This window comes from Entelurus aequoreus, linkage group LG01 (genome assembly GCF_033978785.1).
Source record: "Entelurus aequoreus isolate RoL-2023_Sb linkage group LG01, RoL_Eaeq_v1.1, whole genome shotgun sequence".
Classification (NCBI taxonomy): domain Eukaryota; kingdom Metazoa; phylum Chordata; class Actinopteri; order Syngnathiformes; family Syngnathidae; genus Entelurus; species Entelurus aequoreus.
The window spans coordinates 29,826,659-29,849,437 of record NC_084731.1 but is presented as its reverse complement, the minus strand read 5'-3'; the positions used below and the strand labels follow the sequence as shown (position 1 = coordinate 29,849,437).

The following is a 22,779-nucleotide window of genomic DNA, read 5'->3' as shown; positions in this document are numbered from 1 at the left end:
ATATATATATATATGTATATGTATATGTATATATATGTATATGTATATATATATATATATGTATATGTATATATATGTATATGTATATGTATATATATATATATATATATGTATATGTATATATATATATATGTATATGTATATATATATATGTATATGTATATATATATATATATATATATATATATATATATATATATATATATATATATGTATATGTATATGTATATATATATATATATGTATATATATATATATATATATATATATATATATATATATATATATATATATATATATAAAATATATTTATCTGTACAGTAATCTATTTATTTATTTTATATATGTATTTATATATTATTTATATATGCACCTTATTGCTTTTTTATCCTGCACTACCATGAGCTTATGTAACGACATTTCGTTCTTATCTGTGTTGTAAAGTTCAAATTTGAATGACAATAAAAAGAAAGTCTAAGTCTAAGTCTAAAAGGCCTAAATCATACTGCTAAAAGCAAATCCAAGCAAAAAAGAGAGAAAGGATGCAATAGAATTTATCCCTATACATTATCAAAACAATTATTTGTTGAGTGATATCAAGGAATATACGTCGCTCGTGTTCCAAGACATGTTGAACTCTCATTCTACACTGCAGAACAGATGAAAACTTGCAAAAGCATGGAGGCCTACAACTTTTTTGTGTATGGCTGGGTCAAGGAAATTGGTTTTAAGAGTCTCCGAGATAAATCATGCCTTGTTTTTGCTTTCTAACGTTGCATGTCATGATTTAACTTTGCGTCTTGCGAGGACGCGTCCTTGTAAACAAAACTGTGAGAAGCACTCAATAGCCTTGATTCACATTTTTTCATTTTCCCGTCATGTTAACCACTCATAAAGATAATTTGAAGACATCACTGAGGACCTAACTCATTGTGAAATAATGGCCGGGTAAGTTTTGGCTGTGTTGCACGCGTCGTTACCTACATTTGTACGCTTCTCTAAATTTCCGGTCTGCCATCTTTCTCCTCACATTCGATAGTGTAGGGGGGTCTGCGAGGTCACTTCGCTTTGAGGGAGGTACTTCGCCTTTCCCCCCTACCTGGTGGATAATTCAAATGCCTCTTGATTGACGTGAAGATGCAGAGCCAAGGAGGGAGGGCAAAAACAATAGAAGGGGTATTCGAATTGAGCCCAAGACTAGCCAAGTTGGTAGGTTTATGAAACAGTCGTAGCAAAAATGCCTTTCAAGAACTCCAAAACAAGTTAAATACAAATAATATCAAGATAATATTTACATGGGAAATACTGAACGTTAAAAATATATCAAGCAAACGTGAGTGATCACCGCAAACTTGTGTTTCTCGTCGTCGTTTCATAAAATCTTGCACCCTTCCTCCCTTTTGATTACCTCTCGAGGATCTCTGAATGAACTTTAATCCTTTTCGTGATTTGAACGGTTCCAACAGCCTAAAACAACGAAAGCATTGGGCATTTTTCTTCGAGAAAGACAAAATGCCGCCCAAAACACCTTGACAACAGACTATTGACTATTAACAGACTTGACCACTTTAAAGGGGAACTGCACTTTTATACTATTGTTCCCAATCCTTATGATTACATCATGCTTACCGTATTTTTCGGAGTATAAGTCGCTCCGGAGTATAAGTCGCACCGGCCGAAAATGCATAATAAAGAAGGAAAAAAACATATATAAGTCGCACTGGAGTATAAGTCGCATTTTTTGGGGAAATTTATTTGATAAAACCCAACACCAAGAAAAGACATTTGAAAGGCAATTTAAAATAAATAAAGAATAATGAACAACAGGCTGAATAAGTGTACGTTATATGACGCATAAATAACCAACTGAGAACGTGCCTGGTATGTTAACATAACATATTATGGTAAGAGTCATTCAAATAACTATAACATATAGAACATGCTATACGTTTACCAAACAATCTGTCACTCCTAATCGCTAAATCCCATGAAATCTTATACGTGTATTATTTGATATTTTACGATAATGTGTTAATAATTTCACACATAAGTCGCTCCTGAGTATAAGTCGCACCACCGGCCAAACTATGAAAAAAACTGCGACTTATAGTCCGTAAAATACGGTACATACTGTACATTACCTTTTGCATTATATTAATTTATATTATTATGTATTGTCTACCTTGTACTTTTTTTTTTTTTTTTTTTAAATGTCATTGCCTGAAATAAATGAATGAATGAAAAAAAAAAAAAAAAAAAAGAGATATTACGATGGATGTTAATATTTTTTTCATGCATTTTAAATATTGAATAAATACAATCAAAAGTTAGCTTACAATCGCTTATAAAACCCTTAAAAAAACATACAAACACCTCCATTGAAGTTTTATGTACATGATGTTAGTATATATGTAATGTAGTTCTGGGCTCATGTATAATAATACAGTGAAGTGAATCATATTGGCGGAAGTTGAAACCTGGAACCCTCAACTTGCTAGAACGGCCGCTCTACTAACCGAGCCACGCCGCTTTTAATACTGACATATTTTGATCATTTTAAGCATACGCGTCACGTTAATTTAAAAAACGCATCACAATGTTTTCTTTTTTTTTTTTTTTCATCACTGATTACTACTCACTGCAGACTTTATGAGAACCATCAAACATAATACAACATAATTTAATGTGCAAGGTCTGCTGTCATTAGGATGCCGACTGCTCGGATGTTCATATATTCCTATTTAAATAAAGAATGACTTACAATCCTCGTGTAGAAACGGGCTTGTGGCGTGGGGGGAGGACTAAACGTCTTTTCGTGTCTTTCTCACCATTTCAGGGCCCTAAATGGCTGTCAAAGTGTACCAAATTGTCAAATGACGTCCTCAGACTTCTTCTGTCCACGTGAGATGCATGATTTATGATCTACAATAAACTTTCAGGGTGCAAGGAAGCGAGAAAGCAGCAGACCACTCAAATATGTAAACATAGGGACACACGGTAGTGATCACTTCGCCGCTATAATTAGTTTGTCTGCGATAGCGCTGATAATAACAATATCACTAATACTTGGTTAATATTCAAGTCACAAAATGTAAATGGAATATCGTTGGCGGTTTTTGATATTGGATTGTATGGGCGAAATAGAGGACCTCCCATTGGTTTCGCTGTAAGCGGACTTTTATTTACGTTGATCTAATATTTAGAATGCATTCAAGAAAAATCCATCCGTTGTCATGTCTTTCATAATGATTGAGAACAATAGGCAAAATTAAAAAAAAAAGTGCAAAAAATGTTCTACCATATATGGATAATCCGCTGACATTTTAACAAAATTCTAAACAGACCGTTTGGAGGAAGTACGAAGAAAGGCAAGATTGTTTTATTAATATCTCTGCAATGCCTCCACGGTTTGATTTCAAATTTTCGCGACTTATGCAGATCCCAAATACACATAAGCTGGTACTATCAGGTAAAAAAAAGTTGATTTTGCATTATAGGGCCCTTTTTAATATTTACTGTATTATGACACATTATTTCACAGGGACGTTAAAAACTATACATATCCAATTATAACTATTATACTGACAAATACTGAGGCAAGGCAGTAAAATGAATACAGCAGATTGTTTGATTACAAACCCCGTTTCCATATGAATTGGGAAATTGTGTTAGATCTAAATATAAACTGAATACAATGATTTGCAAATCCTTTTCAACCTATATTCAATTGAATGCACTACAAAGACAAGATATTTGATGTTCAAACTCATAAACTTTATTTTTTTTTGCAAATAATAATTAACTTAGAATTTCATGGCTGCAACACGTGCCAAAGTAGTTGGGAAAGGGCATGTTCACCACTGTGTTACATCACCTTTTCTTTTAACAACACTCAATAAACGATTGGGAACTGAGGAAACTAATTGTTGAAGCTTTGAAAGTGGAATTCTTTCCCATTCTTGTTTTATGTAGAGCTTCAGTCGTTCAACAGTCCGGGGTTTCCGCTGTCGTATTTTACGCTTCATAATGTGCCACACATTTTCGATGGGAGACAAGTCTGGACTGCAGGCGGGAGCCAGGAAAGTACCCGCACTCTTTTTTTTACGAAGCCACGCTGTTGTAACACGTGCTGAACGTAGCTTGGCATTGTCTTGCTGAAATAAGCAGGGGCGTCCATGAAAAAGACGGCGCTTAGATGGCAGCATATGTTGTTCCAAAACCTGTATGTACCTTTCAGCATTAATGGTGCCTTCACAGATGTGTAAGTCACCCATGCCTTGGGCACTAATGCACCCCCATACCATCACAGATGCTGGCTTTTGAACTTTGCGTCGATAACAGTCTGGATGGTTCGCTTCCCCTTTGGTCCGAATGACACAATGTCGAATATTTCCAAAAACAATTTGAAATGTGGACTCGTCAGACCACAGAACACTTTTCCACTTTGCATGAGTCCATCTTAGATGATCTCGGGCCCAGAGAAGCCGGCGGCGTTTCTGGGTGTTGTTGATAAATGGCTTTCGCTTTGCGTAGTGGAGCTTTAACTTGCACTTACAGATGTAGCGACCAACTGTATTTAGTGACAGTGGTTTTCTGAAGTGTTCCTGAGCCCATGTGGTGATATCCTTTAGAGATTGATGTCGGTTTTTGATACAGTGCCGTCTGAGGGATCGAAGGTCACGGTCATTCAATGTTGGTTTCCGGCCATGCCGCTTACGTGGATTGATTTCTCCAGATTCTCTGAACCTTTTGATGATATTATGGACCGTAGATGTTGAAATCCCTAAATTTCTTGTTGTTCTTAAACTGTTTGACTATTTGCTCACGCAGTTGTGGACAAAGGGGTGTACCTCGCCCCATCCTTTCTTGTGAAAGACTGAGCATTTTTTGGGAAGCTGTTTTTATACCCAATCATGGCACCCACCTGTTCCCAATTAGCCTGCACACCTGTGGGATGTTCCAAATAAGTGTTTGATGAGCATTCCTCAACTTTATCAGTATTTATTGCCACCTTTCCCAACTTCTTTGTCACGTGTTGCTGGCATCAAATTCTAAAGTTAATGATTATTTGCAAAAAAAAAAAAAAGTTTATCAGTTTGAACATCAAATACGTTGTCTTTGTAGCATATTCAAATGAATATGGGTTGAAAATGATTTGCAAATCATTGTATTCCGTTTATATTTATATCTAACACAATTTCCCAACTCATATGAAAACGGGGTTTGTAGAAGGGTTCATATGAAAAAATTGACACCTGAGTAAAAAGGAAGGTCCAGCTTGCTTTCACATAAATATAACAGAAAGTTTGCAGACATGAGAATGTTATCAGTGCAGCACAGTCTAAAATGAATTTAGATCTACCTTGTTAAAGCAGCATTAACGTTCCAGTTGGGAGAGCATCATGTTTTTGAGGGTCAATGTGAAAGTAGTTACATCTGGTGGTGTATAGTACATGTTTCTGCCTTTCATGGTAGAGGGCATGGGTTGGATAGGGTCAGGAAGGGCCTCTAGTGTAAAACCATTCATGCGATTGACTCGCTGTGGCGACCCCTGACAGGGGAAAAACATGTAAAAAAGTAGTTGTTGCTTTTTTATATTCAACCCAGCAATAATCGGACACCATCGGAACATTCACTGCTGATTCCCTGAGGTGAAGATCTCACAATGAACTGCTGCCCACTACCTCCGTAATCTCTTTAATATCGATCTGATGAGACCTGTGTCTGATCTAATCATGACATCGCAGGCTGATCTCCGACGCCTGCTTATTTTCAGACTTGACAGGCAGGTGCCGGAGTGTCAGCTTGGCCCTGCCCACCCACTATACTCTTGCATGGAATGAGTTGCACGGAAGTAATGGCGCTCGCAGGCCATTAGCTCTAAATAACACTCAAAGCGCCATCATCGGCGCCATAATGGCGACATTAACAAGCATTACACAGCCATTGGTTTTTAGAACCGCTAACTGCCGCTGAGCTCATGCATCATAACAGTTACTCTTTGTGATAGCTGTGACTTTTTTTTAGGGACTTGGCTTTTCTTTTATTTTTGTAATGTGCTCCCCATCTTTATCACAGTATTTGTGTAACTGTAATCATCCACTCCAGCTGGTTAACCCCACTTGCCGTGTTGTCAGTTTAAGACACCAGTCTCCGTCTTATCATCTGATTAGTCGTCCACAATCAGTTTTGTTTATTCTCACTCTTGCGATTCATCATTCCCTGAGCTCCTCACTAAGGATTTTTTGGGCTAACTAATAATAAGCCTGATTTGCCTCTGTGTTCACCCCCTGATTTGACATAACACTCTGCTCAAAACACACATCACACATCTTGATGAAGTATTCAAACAACACACTTCAGCAAGTCTGGGAATCTGTATGTCATTTGTTAATTCATTTTTCGAAATAAAATCAAAACAAACAAAAAAAACATATAACTTGTTTTTTCAAAATTTGTTTCGAGACACAAAACGGAAAACTAAAAGCTTTTACGATTTCGGATTTTTTACACAATTACAAAATTGACAAACCAGATAATGTTTTTTTGCGAATCCTTTTGATACACCAGGTTTACCCGGAAGTAGTTTTGTGTGAACTTGGGCTTGCAGGTAAAAAAAACAAGAAGACAGTAAATCAACAAGTTGAGGTTATGTGATGACTCTGCTCCTAGCTGAACATTGGTGAAAATCTGGATTGGATCGTAACCTGATTAGTCATGTCAGGATTTTGAACGGGTTCACGTAAGGGGCGGGCTTAGCAACAGATGACCAATCACAAACATGGATTTACTGCTTATGGTTTATGTTACTCCGGGGGAACAATTTTATGAAGAATATGAAAATGATATACTTTCTCAAGAAAACACAACTCACTGCTCACCTCCCAGGGGGTGATTAAGGGTGATGGGTCAAATGCAGAGAATAATTTTGCCACACTTAGTGTGTGTGTGACAATCATTGGTACCTTAACTTAACCTTAACAGTAGCCTATAGGGCCAATATTAATTTCACTATCAATAATTTCTCAATTATTATGTTGTGATCCAAAACAATATTACCAATGCATAGTTGTCGGGTTTCATTAATTATGCATATGGATAAAAACACTGCTTGTCACATTTTGGACATATTGTCTGGTTATTAGCAGGCCCAAAAGCGCTGTCTGTTGCCTGTCACCTTGCACGTAAAATCTGCACCACAACGACAGAATGTCCCCATTGTGGGATAAATCAAGTCTATCTTATCTGTAACATCTGAAAAATAACAACTCTGAACTGAACCGTTAAAAAGATGCTTATTTGCATCTCTTGATAGGACAATGATCGTGGCTATGTCCACACAAACATGTTTTTTTTTTTTTAAATGCATATTTTTCTATTTTCGTACTACTTATCCCTATCAGGGCTATTTAAGAGGTGGCCATATCTGGCTTGGGAATGAAACCAAACTGGCCCAAGAGTTCAGTTAAAAAAACTTGGAGGAGACTCACATTTTTCCAGCAGATTCTTAAAAACACTAAAGCGCTGTCATATTATAGAAGAACTTGGACAAACTTTTTGGCAGTAAGTCTATAAAAACAGCATAGCGTTTCTGTTGTATATAAATTTAATAACGACAAAGATAAATACACACAAATCTAAATGTTCACTGCAGAGGATACTGCTTCTTAAGAATATCAGTATATCAAAGTTTACTTATATAGCCCTAAATCACAAATGTCTCAAAGGGCTGCACAAGCCACAACGACATCTTTGGCTCAGATCTCACATCAGGGCAAGAAAAAAACTCAACCCTATGGGAAAAACTAGAACCCTTGGAAGGAACTGCAGATGTGGGAATCCTCTCCTGGGTGACCGGTGCAATGGATGCTGTGTGGATACGGTTAACATTGTGAGAGTCCAGTCCATAGTGGGGCCAGCAGGGGATCCTCTTGCAGAGACGTCACCGACGGATGCATAAGATGTGGTCACCCCGGGTCCAGACTTCATGTGAAAGTCCAGTCCATTGGGAGGCCAGCAGGGGATCATCTTGAATGGAGTATCTGTTTTGTCAATTTTACAGTTGTGCACCGCAAACAAATATTTAAGCAAAAAAAAATGTAGCTTGGACCCCAATTGTGGACTTTGGGCTGACATCCACCCTCATAAAGTCTGTTTCTGACAGTTTGGGCAAAAACATGCACACGACTGGCTTGCTGAATTTCAGTTTGTGAAGCTCTGGCAGTCCTTCTGTTCCTCCTTGCACAAAGGAGTAGATATCCCTCCGACTGCTGGGATATTGCCCTGACATGTCCCTCTCCTGGTGTACAGTAATGGCCTGTCTCCTGGTCTCCTCCTCACATTCTTGACAATGTTCTGGGTGACACAGAAAACCCTCTGGCCATGTCACAAATGGATGTCCCATCCTGGAAGAGCTAAATGACTCGAGGCTATTGGGAACATAAAACTAGGCAGTAATCAACAACAGATGAAAAGAGATACATGTTTGTTGGCCACCACCTATCAAACCATTCCTCAATAGGACTTTTCTTGCTATTTGTATCCCCTTTCCACTGGTTATCTGTCTCATTTGCATAACAAAATTGGAAACAAATTCCCAATTGTTACTGCTTCCTACAGTAACTGGACTGTTTTATGATTTACTTAAACCCTGTCCACACAGGAACCTTTTTAGGTAAGAACGGTAAAGTATTGTTTCAGCTTTCATCCACAAGGCAATGGCGTCCTCTGTGACCTAAAGCAATAGTTTTTGAGAACGGGCTCCGGAGTTGGAAATGCGACCTTGTCCATAAAATCTACTGCATTCTTTTGTTGAACAGTCGATGATCGGGTCAACTGGAAGATTTTAACAAGATTTATTTAAAACTGGCCAAAGGTAAATGTTACAGCATTGGTCTCACTCCATAATTGCATCTGGCGGTCAGTCAAAAGCAAGAATGAGCCCCAGTGGAGAAGTCTATATCCTCTGTATTGGACAAGGGAAGTCAAGTCCAGTGTGTTCAAAGTTCAGTAATGGTTGGGGCACTTTCTATGGCTTAGGTGACGCAGCTAGAGAGGCTGAGTTGCTCGGTCTTTTTCGTCTTAAATACTGTATCATTTTCAGACATAGGTGAACTTTGTTATTGCAGTAATCAACAACATGAACATGTAAGACTAAACAAAATTGAAAGAGCGGCTTGCAATCACCCTTAAAGTAGAAAGAGAAGGATAGAACACAGGCCCAAGACATCAAAGTAGTCTCTCTTAAATGAAAACAATGAGCTACAATATGTGTGTTCTTACTTTTAGTCTAAGGAATTTATATAGTAGATTTAAGTCAAATGAAATGTAGAGCTAAATAGTATATATTTAAAAATATTCTAACGTGTGGACAAGCAAACCATTACTATGTGATATCGATGACCTCAAAAGCAGAGACCGCATGCACCAGCTGCCAACAACAACAATGGTAAACAAAAAAAGCTGTGTTTGTGCTGTGATTACTACTATAAGCACTACGGCAACCCAACTGGGGTTGTCTTTGACTAAGGATTTTCGCAGTCGAATATCATTCGTTAGATTTTGCCCATAGTCAAACCTATGACGTTTTTTTAATGAGAAAACAGATGATGACGATATGTCGAAATGTATACTGACTGGTCACTAGATGTAAGTAAAGTCACATGGATATGTATACAGTATGTGTATGTTCCAAGTTAATCAAATATATTTATAAAAGGAATAAAGTATTTTAGTACACTGAACTAAACAAAGGTCTGATTTGCAACTTTTTCCACCTCAAAAAAAGGCTAATACAGTTTCTGGGGTTCTCGCTTTGGCACAGCACCAAGAGGACATCAAACTTGACTAAATAGAGAAAGTAAAAGCTGTAAGAAAGTTTTTGTATGTGAACTAGTGGAAGTACCATTACCTTTGCAAAAAGAGCACTACACCTTCGAGGTGAGGTGGTGTGTGGGCCGCATCATGTCTAATTTCCAAAGTGGCTGACAGGGTGTTTTGGCCAACAAAATACACGCGATGGCACGGAGGACTTCGTGTCCCAACGAGCATCGATCACGTACCCAATGTAGACACATCCTCCCAACACTATTGATACAATGTTCCTGTGTGCAGACAAATAGATTATTTGTAAGGGAGATTTAATGCCAGACAATATGACTGTGAAGTTGATAGTCGAATCCAACTTCTCTGAATCGAATCTTTGACTATTTGAAGACCTGGTCATAATGACAACACAGGCTTATATGCTGCTTTTATTTATTTATTAGATGCCTTTTGCTGAATATGCACAAGCACTGTTTTTAATAGTATGTGATAATGCCTTTTATACTGTGTTTGGTTTTTTGTACTGTATGTGATTGTATGTCTACTTGGACGTTGGAGTCTGCAATAAAGTTTGATTGACTTCTGATTATTGGAGCCTGTCCTACATTTCTCAGTCAACTGACTGACACATTACTGCCACAAATGGTGGAAAAATACATTAAACTGAGTACCGCTGCTGCACATTTGGACCGCAGCTGAGAAACATATATTTTTTGGTGGCTCACGGTCCAACAATGAACAATGGCTTTATGGTTAGGAAATACTGGTCTAATTAATGACCAGTCCAGCCTGTACCTAACCTTTCTCCGAGTCACAAGTCAGCTGGGATAGGCTCCATTCCCCCAGCGATTCCTCAGCATAGATGATAAATGGATGTAAAGAATGTAAAGCCATGCTAGTGATTAACATTATTGTGCTAGTATTCTCATGGCATGTTATAAAAACTGCCTTTAAATTTGCACCTTGTTCTTATATTATGTATTTCATCATGCTGTTTATTCATTTATTTCCTGCCTTGTCTTTTCAATTTCCTTTTCCTGTTTGTCAGCCTCCATTGTAATCCAGAAATGGTGGTGCCAGATGCATCCATGTATGGACGGAGAAGAATGTAAGGTCTTGCCTGACTTGACCGGCTGGTCCTGCAGCACCGGCAATAAAGTCAAAACTACAAAGGTGAGCGTCTGTGTTTAAATGGTATTATTCCAGTGATTACTATTGTCCTCTTCTACTAGATTTCTGCCAGTGAAACTCTGTTCAAATACACTAGTGTGCGTTGCTTTTTCTTTGGCTTTATTTTGGGATGCTACCACAGACATGGGCAAATAAGATATAGTGATGGAAGTCAGGGCTCAGTAGTGTCAACACAAAAGTGGCATAGGGGCTTCTGTCATAGCTGCTCATGGCAAAAGTGACAATAATTATAACAGAAGTACGGAATAGCCTGGAAAGTAAGACATATTTTGTGTAATGTGGAGAGACTCAAGTAGTAATTACCTAATGTACGTCCGTCATATATCAGCGGGACCCTGAAATATATTCATTCAATTTCCATCATTCCTCTGGGAAGATGAAATCATTCTAAACATAAGCAAATCAGAAGTGATCATGTTCAACTGCGCACAATTTTCCCCGCTCTTTTAACTCGTTTTGGAATGGTGCCACTTACATATATAAAGCTCAAGTACTTAAAGTTTAAAGACCAAAACGTAACCTTATCTATATCCCATCAAAAAGCCATCTAACATTCTCATGATGTCCTCCCCCATAATATATAAATATATTACTTTCAGCTTGATTAACATTTGACGCTACTGAGATAGTCCTTCATCTTGAGCCCAATTGATTTTTTCTTTGAAAAAAATAGCTCGTCTGAATTAATGTCTGGTAAACAAAGACTCCTCACAACTAGATGACCTGCCCTTCACATTACACAAAAGTCAGTGGCGGTATGGCGTAGTGGGTAGAAAACTGAGGGTTGCAGGTTCGCTCCCCGCCTCTTGACATCCAAATCGCTGCCGTTGTGTCCTTGGGCAGGACACTTCACCCTTGCCCCCGGTGCCGCTCACACTGGTGAGTGAATGATGAATGAATGATAGGTGGTGGTCGGAGGGGCCGTAAGCGCAAACTGGCAGCCATGCTTCCGTCAGTCTACCCCAGGGCAGCTGTGGCTACAAATGTAGCTTACCACCACCAGGTGTGAATGAATGATGGGTTCCCACTTCTCTGTGAGCGCTTTGAGTATCTAATAATAGAAAAGCGCGATATTAAATCTAATCCATTATTATTATTATTATTATTATTATTATTATCTTGGGACAAGTGGCCACCTCATCGCAGAAGTAATGGCATAATAATTTAAAAATACATCTACAATTTCAGATAGTTTTCTTTGTTTTAGAAACCCTGTTTCCATATAAGTTGGGAAATTGTGTTAGATGTAAATATAAACGGAATACAATGATTTGCAAATCATTTTCAACCCATATTCAGTTGAATATGCTACAAAGACAACATATTTGATGTTCAAACTGATAAACTTTTTTTTTTTTGCAAATAATCATTAACTTTAGAATTTGATGCCAGCAACAGGTGACAAAGAAGTTGGGAAAGGTGGCAATAAATACTGATAAAGTTGAGGAATGCTCATCAAACACTTATTTGGAACATCCCACAGGTGAACAGGCAAATTGGGAACAGGTGGGTGCCATGATTGGGTATAAAAGTAGATTCCATGAAATGCTCAGTCATTCACAAACAAGGATGGGGCGAGGGTCACCACTTTGTCAACAAATGCGTGAGCAAATTGTTGAACAGTTTAAGAAAAACCTTTCTCAACCAGCTATTGCAATGAATTTAGGGATTTCACCATCTACATCCGTAATATCATCAAAGGGTTCAGAGAATCTGGAGAAATCACTGCACGTAAGCAGCTAAGCCCGTGACCTTCGATCCCTCAGGCTGTACTGCATCAACAAGCGACATCAGTGTGTAAAGGATATCACCACATGGGCTCAGGAACACTTCAGAAACCCACTGTCAGTAACTACAGTTGGTCGCTACATCTGTAAGTGCAAGTTAAAACTCTCCAATGGAAGGCGAAAACCGTTTATCAACAACACCCAGAAACGCCGTCGGCTTCGCTGGGCCTGAGCTCATCTAAGATGGACTGATACAAAGTGGAAAAATGTTCTGTGGTCTGACGAGTTCACATTTCAAATTGTTTTTGGAAACTGTGGACGTTGTGTCCTCCGGACCAAAGAGGAAAAGAACCATCCGGGCTGTTATAGGCGCAAAGTTGAAAAGTCAGCATCTGTGATGGTATGGGGGTGTATTAGTGCCCAAGACATGGGTAACTTACACATCTGTGAAGGCGCCAGTAATGCTGAAAGGTACATACAGGTTTTGGAGCAACATATGTTGCCATCCAAGCAACGTTACCATGGACGCCCCTGCTTATTTCAGCAAGACAATACCAAGCCATGTGTTACATCAACGTGGCTTCGTAGTAAAAGAGTGCGGGTACTAGACTGGCCTGCCTGTAGTCCAGACCTGTCTCCCATTGAAAATGTGTGGCGCATTATGAAGCCTAAAATACCACAACGGAGACCCCCGGACTGTTGAACAACTTAAGCTGTACATCAAGCAAGAATGGGAAAGAATTCCACCTGAGAAGCTTAAAAAATGTGTCTCCTCAGTTCCTAAATGTTTACTGAGTGTTGTTAAAAGGAAAGGCCATGTAACACAGTGGTGAACATGCCTTTTCCCAACTACTTTGGCACGTGTTGCAGCCATGAAATTCTAAGTTAATTATTATTTGCAAAAAAACATATAGTTTATGAGTTTGAACATCAAATATCTTGTCTTTGTAGTGCATTCAATTGAATATGGGTTGAAAATGATTTGCAAATCATTGTATTCCGTTTATATTTACATCTAACACAATTTCCCAACTCATATGGAAACAGGGTTTGTACTTTAGCCCAAAATTGAACAAGCACATTCTGAAAATGTACATATCACAAATACTCCTCGTGACAAAACACTTCAAGTTAGTCGAAAATTTTGAGGGAAAAAATGGTGCAGTTACAAAAACACCATTAAGGAACACAATGAACTTAGACTTTGTCTCAGTATTACTACAAAGCCATTAACCTGTACGGCAAAACCTATCTGGGATTGAACAAAATACCAAATAAATAATAACTCCTCTTGGTATCAAATACCTAATTTGTCATTTCCACATATTAATCCTGTGCTAACTCAACAAACCAGACAAACTGAGGGTTGAGTTACTCGCTCACACTGGTGAGTGAATGATGAATGAATGATAGGTGGTGGTCGGAGGGGCCGTAGGCGCAAACTGGCAGCCATGCTTCCGTCAGTCTACCCCAGGGCAGCTGTGGCTACAAATGTAGCTTACCCCCACCAGGTGTGAATGAATGATGGGTTCCCACTTCTCTGTGAGCGCTTTGAGTATCTAATAATAGAAAAGCGCAATATAAAATCTAATCCATTATTATTATTATTATTATTATCTTGGGACAAGTGGGTTTTGCTAGCCCATTACCTAGAGGGGGCGCTCTACTTCAACACCGTGGTGGTGGGAATGTGCAACTATAGGTAAATATCAACATTAACTTTTTCCACAGGCTAATAAATTAGAAAATAAAATAACAATGAATAAATCAACCATTCAGGCCTTTTTACTGCTCAGTTTGCAACACACTGATCTAATCTGATGTGCACAAGCCAGATACCTGCCATCTTTTCTGGGATGCTAGTTCATTAATGTCGGGGCTTCGGTGGGCGGGGTTTGGTGGTAGCGGGGCGTGTATATTATAGCGTCCCAGAAGAGTTAGTGCTGCAAGGGGTTCTGGGTATTTGTTCTGTTGTGTTTATGTTGTGTTACGGTGCGGATGTTCTCCCGAAATGTGTTTGTCATTCTTGTTTGGTGTGGTTCCACAGTGTGGCACATATTTGTAACAGTGTTAAAGTTATGTATGCGGCCACCCTCAGTGTGACCTGTATGGCTGTTGATCAAGTGTGTGTGTAGAAGCCGCATATATCATTGGACAGGGGCCGGCACGCTGTTTGTATGGAGGAAAAGCAGATGTGACGACAGGTTGTAGAGGACGCTAAAGGCAGTGCCTTTAAAGGCACGCCCCCAATAATGTTGTCCGGGTGGAAATCGGGAGAATGGTTGCCCCGGGAGACATTCCAGAGGGGCACTAAAAATCGTGAGGGTTGGCAAGTATGAGTATTAGCGGTGAATGCGGTGTTACAGCGGCACTGCCGCTGTATAATACCGGCGGGCCAGCTCTAATGTTCATTTGATATTGACTCAAGGGCCAAATGAAATTACACGGCGGGCCAAATTTGGCCCACGGGCCAGAGTTTGACACCCCTGCTCTAGACTCTTATTATTCTACTTGTTAATTTCCTGTCAATATCTGTTTTCTTTCTGCTGTAACGTGGTTCCATACAAACTTCTTAAACTTTACTAAGCACTTAATCCTTGGTGTTCTTAAAAGCAAGCTTAGCGCTTAGTTTAGCTATTAGCATGCCTGTTCCTGGCTTGCACTCGCTGTGTAACATGTTTAGCCTCATCCTCCAGTGATAATGATACGTGATTATGATGCTTAAGAAACTAGAAAGTCAAACTTTGGAGGTGATTATTACTAATTAGAGGAGCGGCTCCAGACTTTGTACGGAGAGATATAACTAGCTGCTTGTTGATTTTCAGCCAGGTGACCAAAAGTAAATAGTATCAGTCAAACGGGATTGGTGTTTGTGATACTGATTGGAGGTTGATCGATTGGCACATTCATAGTTAATGACACAAACCAAGAAGCTCCATCACACACAAATGCTGACGATAGTGTTTTTTAAACTACCACTCTGATTGGATAGTATTTTTTATGCTCAGTTTTACCAGGACAAAAACCTGCCTTTTCTTCTGGACAATGTGCATTTTTAAAAATACGAGCATGAGGGTCGTGAACCCAGGATGCACAGATGGCAGGCAAAGTGCAGTGAGAATCACAAAACAAAAATAGTGCAGTAGGGAAGTGTACAGGAAGCAGAGGAAGAGCTTTGCAGCATAGAGGTACAAAGCACAAAAGTCAAGCATATAAAGCATCCTGATTGGCAACCAGGAACAGTGGTGTTCTGATTGCAAATCCGGGACAGGCAAGGAAGCCAGTGCCCGCACAGGAGAAATAGTGGCAAAAGGAGGCAAACAAGAAATGGAAAAAATATTAAGAGCGGTGGACAGGAAATAGAACTAAATACTAGAAACTAATAACATTGGTCATGAGAGATCCTGAAAAAGAGTCTCAGGAAGTTCTATCTGCATCATCACTGGTCAATATGGGAAGTGGAGAGGACACAGGATATCTGTTTTGAGGCTATGTACATTTAATAAAAAGATTTATCGAATCCGTTGTCAATGTGTAAAATATAATTTGCGTCAGTGGTGACTCAGGCGTGGGCACGTCTGTGCACGGTGGAATAGGGAGAGCAGGTGCACTTTCACAGGTGCAAGGAGAAGTTGTTCAGAGAGAAGCCACACAGGCACCATAAGAGTAATTGCTGAAGCAATGGAATTACAGCACAACATCTGTCACATTCATTAGACTGCATTATGTGACTTGGGCCTTCTGTGGAGGTTTTACAATTAAGCATCATCATTTAGTTGGCAAGTAGGATATACTGAGGAACTGAGACACTGCTGGGCGTAGCCAGCCAGAGGTGGAGGGTTTAATGACCGCGGGCCATTCAACAACTCTGGGACCGATCAGACAATTATCCTGATTCTGTTGACTTTCTGCTGCATTTCTGTCTGTTTTGTCATTCCTACTGTGTCACTAACTGATCAACTTAGAGGGGAAGAGGAGCTGACTGCATCAGTGGACATTCATTTGCATTTGCAAGGTGATTTGAGATCAGTCAGCTGTTACTTGTGAGACTCTGAGGCAGATGTCACTGGCGACTGTCGCAATGAGACATCGATACCATGGCAACCGTTTGCATGACCCTGGTCGCTCGCTCTCTCTTCCTCGTTATTGTCCTGCACTTCTCTGTCCGCTCATGACCTCCCCTCCCAACATCAACATTGCATTCACCATGATTATATGTATTTGTCCAGTCTTCTTTACTTCCACACAGCTTCAGTGAGCTGTGCAAAGACGTACAGATCGTGTCTGACCACGGAAACACTAGTAAATAAGTAGCATCTGCAGGATAGCACATCATAACAGGCCTGTTCCACACATATACTGTACCTGTGGACTACAGTGACAATTAGCACTCAATTTCTGCAGATAAGTATACAACACTTCTGTTTTATATAACTGTTTCTAAATAATGACATAATAGAATACAAATCAATCATCATTTTTGCAGAAATATTGGTTTAGCGCAGGGGTGTCAAAGTCATTTTAGCTCAGGGGCTGCATGGCTGAAAATCTATTCCCAAGTGGGCCGGAATGGTAAAATCATGGCATGATAACTTAAAAATAAAGACAACTCCATATATACAAATTACTAAATAAATACAATAGATTCGGTTCGTTCATGAACCATCTGGTCATTTGAACAAATTTGATACTTTTATCAGAATCAGAATCAGATGTACTTTATTAAACGCCGAGGGGAAATTACGATGTTTTGCACAATCCCATTCAAGAGCAGACAAACATTAAAGGCCTAATGAAGTGTACTTTAGGCCTACTAGCGTCGGATAGCGCGTCTGCTATCCAAGTCAAAGTCCTCCTGGTTGTGTTGCTGCAGCCAGCCGCTAATACACCGATTCCACCTACAGCTTTCTTCTTTGCAGTCTTCATTGTTCATTAAACAAATTGCAAAAGATTCACCAACTCAGATGTCCAGAATACTGTGGAATTTTGCGATGAAAACAGAGCTTTTTGTATTGGATACAATGTGTCCGAATACTTCCGTTTCAGCGATTGACGTCACGCGCATACATCATCATACATAGACGTTTTCAACCGCAGGTTCCGCGGGGAATTTAAAATTGCACTTTATAAGTTAACCCGGCCGTATTGGCATGTGTTACAATGTTAAGATTTCATCATTGATATATAAACTATCAGACTGCGTGGTCGGTAGTAGTGGGTTTCAGTAGGCCTTTAAAGGGAGACAAAACAGGGTCGCTGACGGGTCTGCCAAATTCCGGCGCCCCTTACAAAAAAGGGGAGAAACAGGGAAACGCTGGGGGGGGAGTAAAAAGAACAAATATTCAGATTAAGCCTGGGCCCCTGGAGAGAGGGTCCAGACTGAGGCCAAGGAAGAAGAAAAAACTCATAGCCATAGCACACATAAACATGTGTGTGTAAGAGGGAAACATCAAAGAACACAAAGGACATTAAATACATTAAAAGAGCACAGCTGATTCAACCAGCTGCCACTCCAGCAGTACCATTTCCACATACAGCTACAAAAGTAAAAAAAAACAAAAAACAACAAAAATAATTAACCAATAATATATATTGCGCACACGATTCCACCATGCATAGACAAGCAACCAAACAAAAACATAATTTCCACACCCACACACACTGTGGTGGCCTCTGCGGTGTTCCACGCCATCGTCTGCTGGGGTGGGGGTAGCATGGCCAGAGACAGGAGCAGACCCAACAAAGCAACCAAGAGAGCCGACTCCAGCCTCGGCCGCCCATTAACTCTCGGCCAGTGTCCAGTCTGCATAGATGAGCGAGGATAATTTTATGGAATTATATGTAAATAGCGCTGTGGAGGGGGGCGTGGCCTGCGGGCCTGCAGCGAGGCGGGGTGTGCCAGGACCGGCCTCGAAGTCAGCGACAGGTGCGTAGATGGCCCACCTGGGCCTTGTTATCTAATCCCCTGTCGCTCTGTATAAGCAGCAACTGGGAGGAGAGACGTGGTTGGAGCTGGGGGAGTGTGAGAGCACGACGAACATTGACAAAAAGACGACTGCAGAAAAGCAATTGTGGAAGCTGCCTTCCAGTGGGTTCTCCTGACCACCAAGCATTTCCAGGCGTGCCCGTTTCATTGTTACAAGGCCGTTTTTATTCTTCCAAATAAGTCTGTTAGTGCTTTTCAGCAGTCGTCTTTTTGTCAATGTTCGTCGTGCTCTCACTCTCCCCCAGCTCCAACCACGTCTCTCCTCCCGGTTGCTGCTTATACAGAGCGACAGGTGATTAGCTAACAAGGCCCAGGGGGCCATATACGCACCTGTCGCTGACTTCGAGGCCGGTCCTGGCACACCCCGCCTCACTGCAGGCCCGCAGGCCACGCCCCCCTCCACAAGCGCTTTTCTCTAGAGCAGACCTGGGCATTCTGCGGCCCGCGGGCCACATCCGGCCCTTTGTGGGTCCCTGTCTGGCCCGCGTGAGGCCAATCATAAATTACAAAATACATTTTAAAAAGTATGTCGAGTGTGCAATACAACGGTGCTGCTTTTGTTTTGAAAAGCGTTATTTGTATTACTTCCGTGTGGACGTAGCGCGTGCATGATTGTGAGTGAATGTGAACAGCTGCAATCACAAATTACAAAATAAAGTTGAAAAAACATCTATGTCGTGCGCGCAATACAACTGTGCTGCTTTTATTTTGAAAAGTGTTATTTATGGGCGTATGTCCGTGTGTAACCTGTGAGTGAAGGTGCACAGCGACAATTGAAGCACGGTTTACACACGAGACGCTAAAAAGAGAAAAGTTGATGACGAATGGCGTGTTTTCAACAAGACATGGACTGCCAAGCAACGTTCTCTCTAAGGTGCGCGCCTGCGCAATTGCGCACTGCTCAGGCTTCCTCTGCGCACAGCAAATATATGCCGCGCACCAAATCAAATCCCATCTGAATTCTATACAAAATAAACACATTTATTTTGTGTAATTTTGCAATGCAATTCTGAGTGACAGTGACAACAAGCGGTCCTAACGGTGTTCGTCAACACCGTTCAATTGAACACCGTTCAATTATTGTAACGTCTATCGAGATGCTTCGAGGCCAGGAATTATATCGATCACTTTATTGAGCAAAACTGTTTATATTCGGCCATAACCACACCAAAAACATGAGTAAAACACTTCTATCTCGAAAAACGAGTAATTTTCTGCCGTACAAACCAGGCCAAAACCAACTTGTCATCTGTCACCAACACGCATACCACTAAACCACTGGTGCGTTTATGGCCACACAAAAAGTCGGACAACTCAAACACCACACAAAGTTACACTATGACTCCTTAGTCATACGTGTGCTTATTTTACTGTCATTTATTATTAATGTTAATTTATTGATATTAATCATGGAATGCTGTTACTAGAGAAAATTATAGGAATGCACACTTCATCCTATGCTTACATTTCATTGTGCAACATGAGGATGTTTAAGGGGAACTGAATGTGATCTCTGAAAGGGTTACAAATGATTTCCAAAGCAGTGCTTTTGGTATCAAGTTAAGTTAGGTTAAATGAAAGTGTTATTATTATTATTATTATTATTATTTATCTTACGGTATATATAAAAAATAATATTAAGCAAAATTTAATTGAAATATTGTCGATGTGGCCAGGCAGCAGTGCTCGTGTTGCTCATGCGGCCCCCGGTAAAAATTAATTGCCCACCCCTGCTCTAGAGACTCAAATTGCTTTACATATAATATACAGAACAAAAGTGATTTAAATGTAAAGATAACAAACTAAGAATCAACAGAAGAAAGTTCATTTAAAGTTCTAATCATACCCTTTCTATGTTATCCCTCTCTCTGTCTGTTGCAGTCGGTTATGCAAATGAGGCGATATGGTCATTTAGTGACTTTTCCTATCTGAGGATTTGTCAACACTGTATCCAAGTAATCCTGTGTCAAATTATTTGCTATCATCTGTTCTTTTGTTTCAGGTGACACGATAACAAAAGCGCTACTTGACCAAGAGGAACCATGGAATTTTCCAAGTGGAATGACAAATTTACTGTACAATGGAGGAAAATATGATCACACACCAAGACAAAATGCATCCTCTGTAGATGACGTGCTTGTGGCTATGGTGAGGAGACTACAACTTCGGAACACCCAGGGTACAAGTGAAATGGAATAGACTCTTATTTTGAAGCCCTGGACAAAGTGTGGATCGATCGGGACGTCAATTCTTAAGCATTTTCAAAGTATATCTCTCAACAACACATTGGTGGATGAGTGCGACGTGCAACACAAGATGTACGTAGACACACATTCTGTCCTTTTGTTAACATTTAGAGCCTCTATACTGGAACAAAGAGATATCAGCTCATAGCAAATTAGCATCAAACTGCTCTTGTGGGTCAAGTCACCGCCGCAAAGACTGTTTTGTGCGAGTCAATTTGCCGTTCTAATTAGGAATTGCAGTGTACTCTAGGACCATAACAACATATTAAAAATTCATGTATGATATTTGCACAAGTTGGAATCTTTCGGGAATGTTTTGTTTTTCCCCAGCATCACTCTGTGGAGGTCATAGAGAATTTAAAAGTGCAACTTCTTGTAAAAACCTGACATTTAAAGAGTAGATAAATATAGGAGTAAATGATGTCTCGCCAGGTTGAAAATGTGTCATCAGTTAAATTGCTGCAATATAAACTAGCAAAGTGGGATCGTCCCATTTTTTTTTTTGTAGTTCTGTGACATCTCGAATGCCCTCTGTTGAAAAGGAGACTCATAAAAGGTTGATATTGTAAATGAGGTGCAGTTGTCTTTATTAGTAACACCTGCTGTTTCCTCTCTGGACGCCTCAAGCTTGTAATGTGCAAAACAACTTTACAGAATGAGGGTCATTTGGAAGTACCTTTACGAGGAGTTGGAGGTGTTTGTGATTTCCCCCCTGAAAGCCTTTCTGCAGCAATATTTCAGTGAGATATGGTGAAATAATTGCGACAGATAATGGCGGTTCGACCCTTTCCCCCCCTCACAGGATGTGTCAGTGCTGCTGCAACCTCAAACAACCATCTTAGATCCCTCTATTAATTCTCTCCATCCTGCCTCGGCTTTTATAATCCCTTGTTTGTCTCCACCCTGACTCGGCAACACTTTTATACTAGTGAGTTACTTTTGTTTTCAGGATTTCCCAAATCCATTATTTCTTGTGCGTTCTTCCCAAAATGTGCCTGTCTGATATGTGAATGTGTCGGGTCATTGTGTCTCGGGGTAAGGCCCGCTGGGGGGACGCTCCTCTCAGAATGAGGCTCTGTGCTTTCAGTCATGCTGCTTTATGAGCTATGATAAATCTGCAGGAGATGAGTTTGTGCCTCCTCTGCTCCTGTGCTCAGCTTTGAGCCAGAGGGGGCCGGGAGGCTGGGGGACGAGGGGGGAGCAGGCCTACTAGTGGCAGGCAGCTCCACGCTCTCATTACTGAGGGGCCAGCATAGCGCCCGGCTTCTCCCGGGACCGCTGACATGGAATATTTTTAGGCCTGTGTTGCAGCACTGCGGCGTTGCCACAGTGACCTCTCGCCTCAAGCAGCTTCTAAGCAACAACTGTTTAGAACAGGGGTGCCCAAAGTATGGCCCGCCGAGTCTTTTCCTTGGGCTGGCCAAAACTACTTAAATCTAATCCATTATTATTAATTAGAGATGTCCGATAATATCGGCAGTCCGACATTTTTCATCTATTTTTACACTTTTTTTTTCTATTTCCGCAGCCATACTCCTTTGAGTCGTATAACTTGGTATATGAAAAATGCTAATTTTCTAGTTACAATTATAATTACTTTTAAAATGTCTTTCTTTAAAAAAAAGAGAAAAATTACTTTTCAGTGAAACAGTCATTTTTAAACAATACATTCGAACATGATAAGTGTATTTAAATTAGAAATGTCCGATAATATCGTTATTATCGGCCGATAAATGCTTTAAAATGTAATATCGGAAATTATCGGTATCGGTTTCAAAAAGTAAAATGTATGACTTTTTAAAAC

The 22,779-nt window shown here is 40.1% G+C and overlaps 1 protein-coding gene across 1 annotated transcript in view; it reads left to right on the top strand.

Moving 5' to 3' along the window:
• LOC133650169 (chemokine-like protein TAFA-4) overlaps positions 1-21,525 on the top strand; it is a 93,189-nt gene extending 71,664 nt beyond the window's left edge. The window contains exons 5-6 of the mRNA XM_062047101.1: positions 10,874-10,998; positions 20,732-21,525. Of these exons, the coding sequence (XP_061903085.1) occupies positions 10,874-10,998; positions 20,732-20,743 (137 nt within the window). The 3' untranslated portion in view covers positions 20,744-21,525. The remainder of the gene's footprint in view (positions 1-10,873; positions 10,999-20,731) is intronic.
• The last annotated feature ends 1,254 nt before the right edge of the window (positions 21,526-22,779 follow it).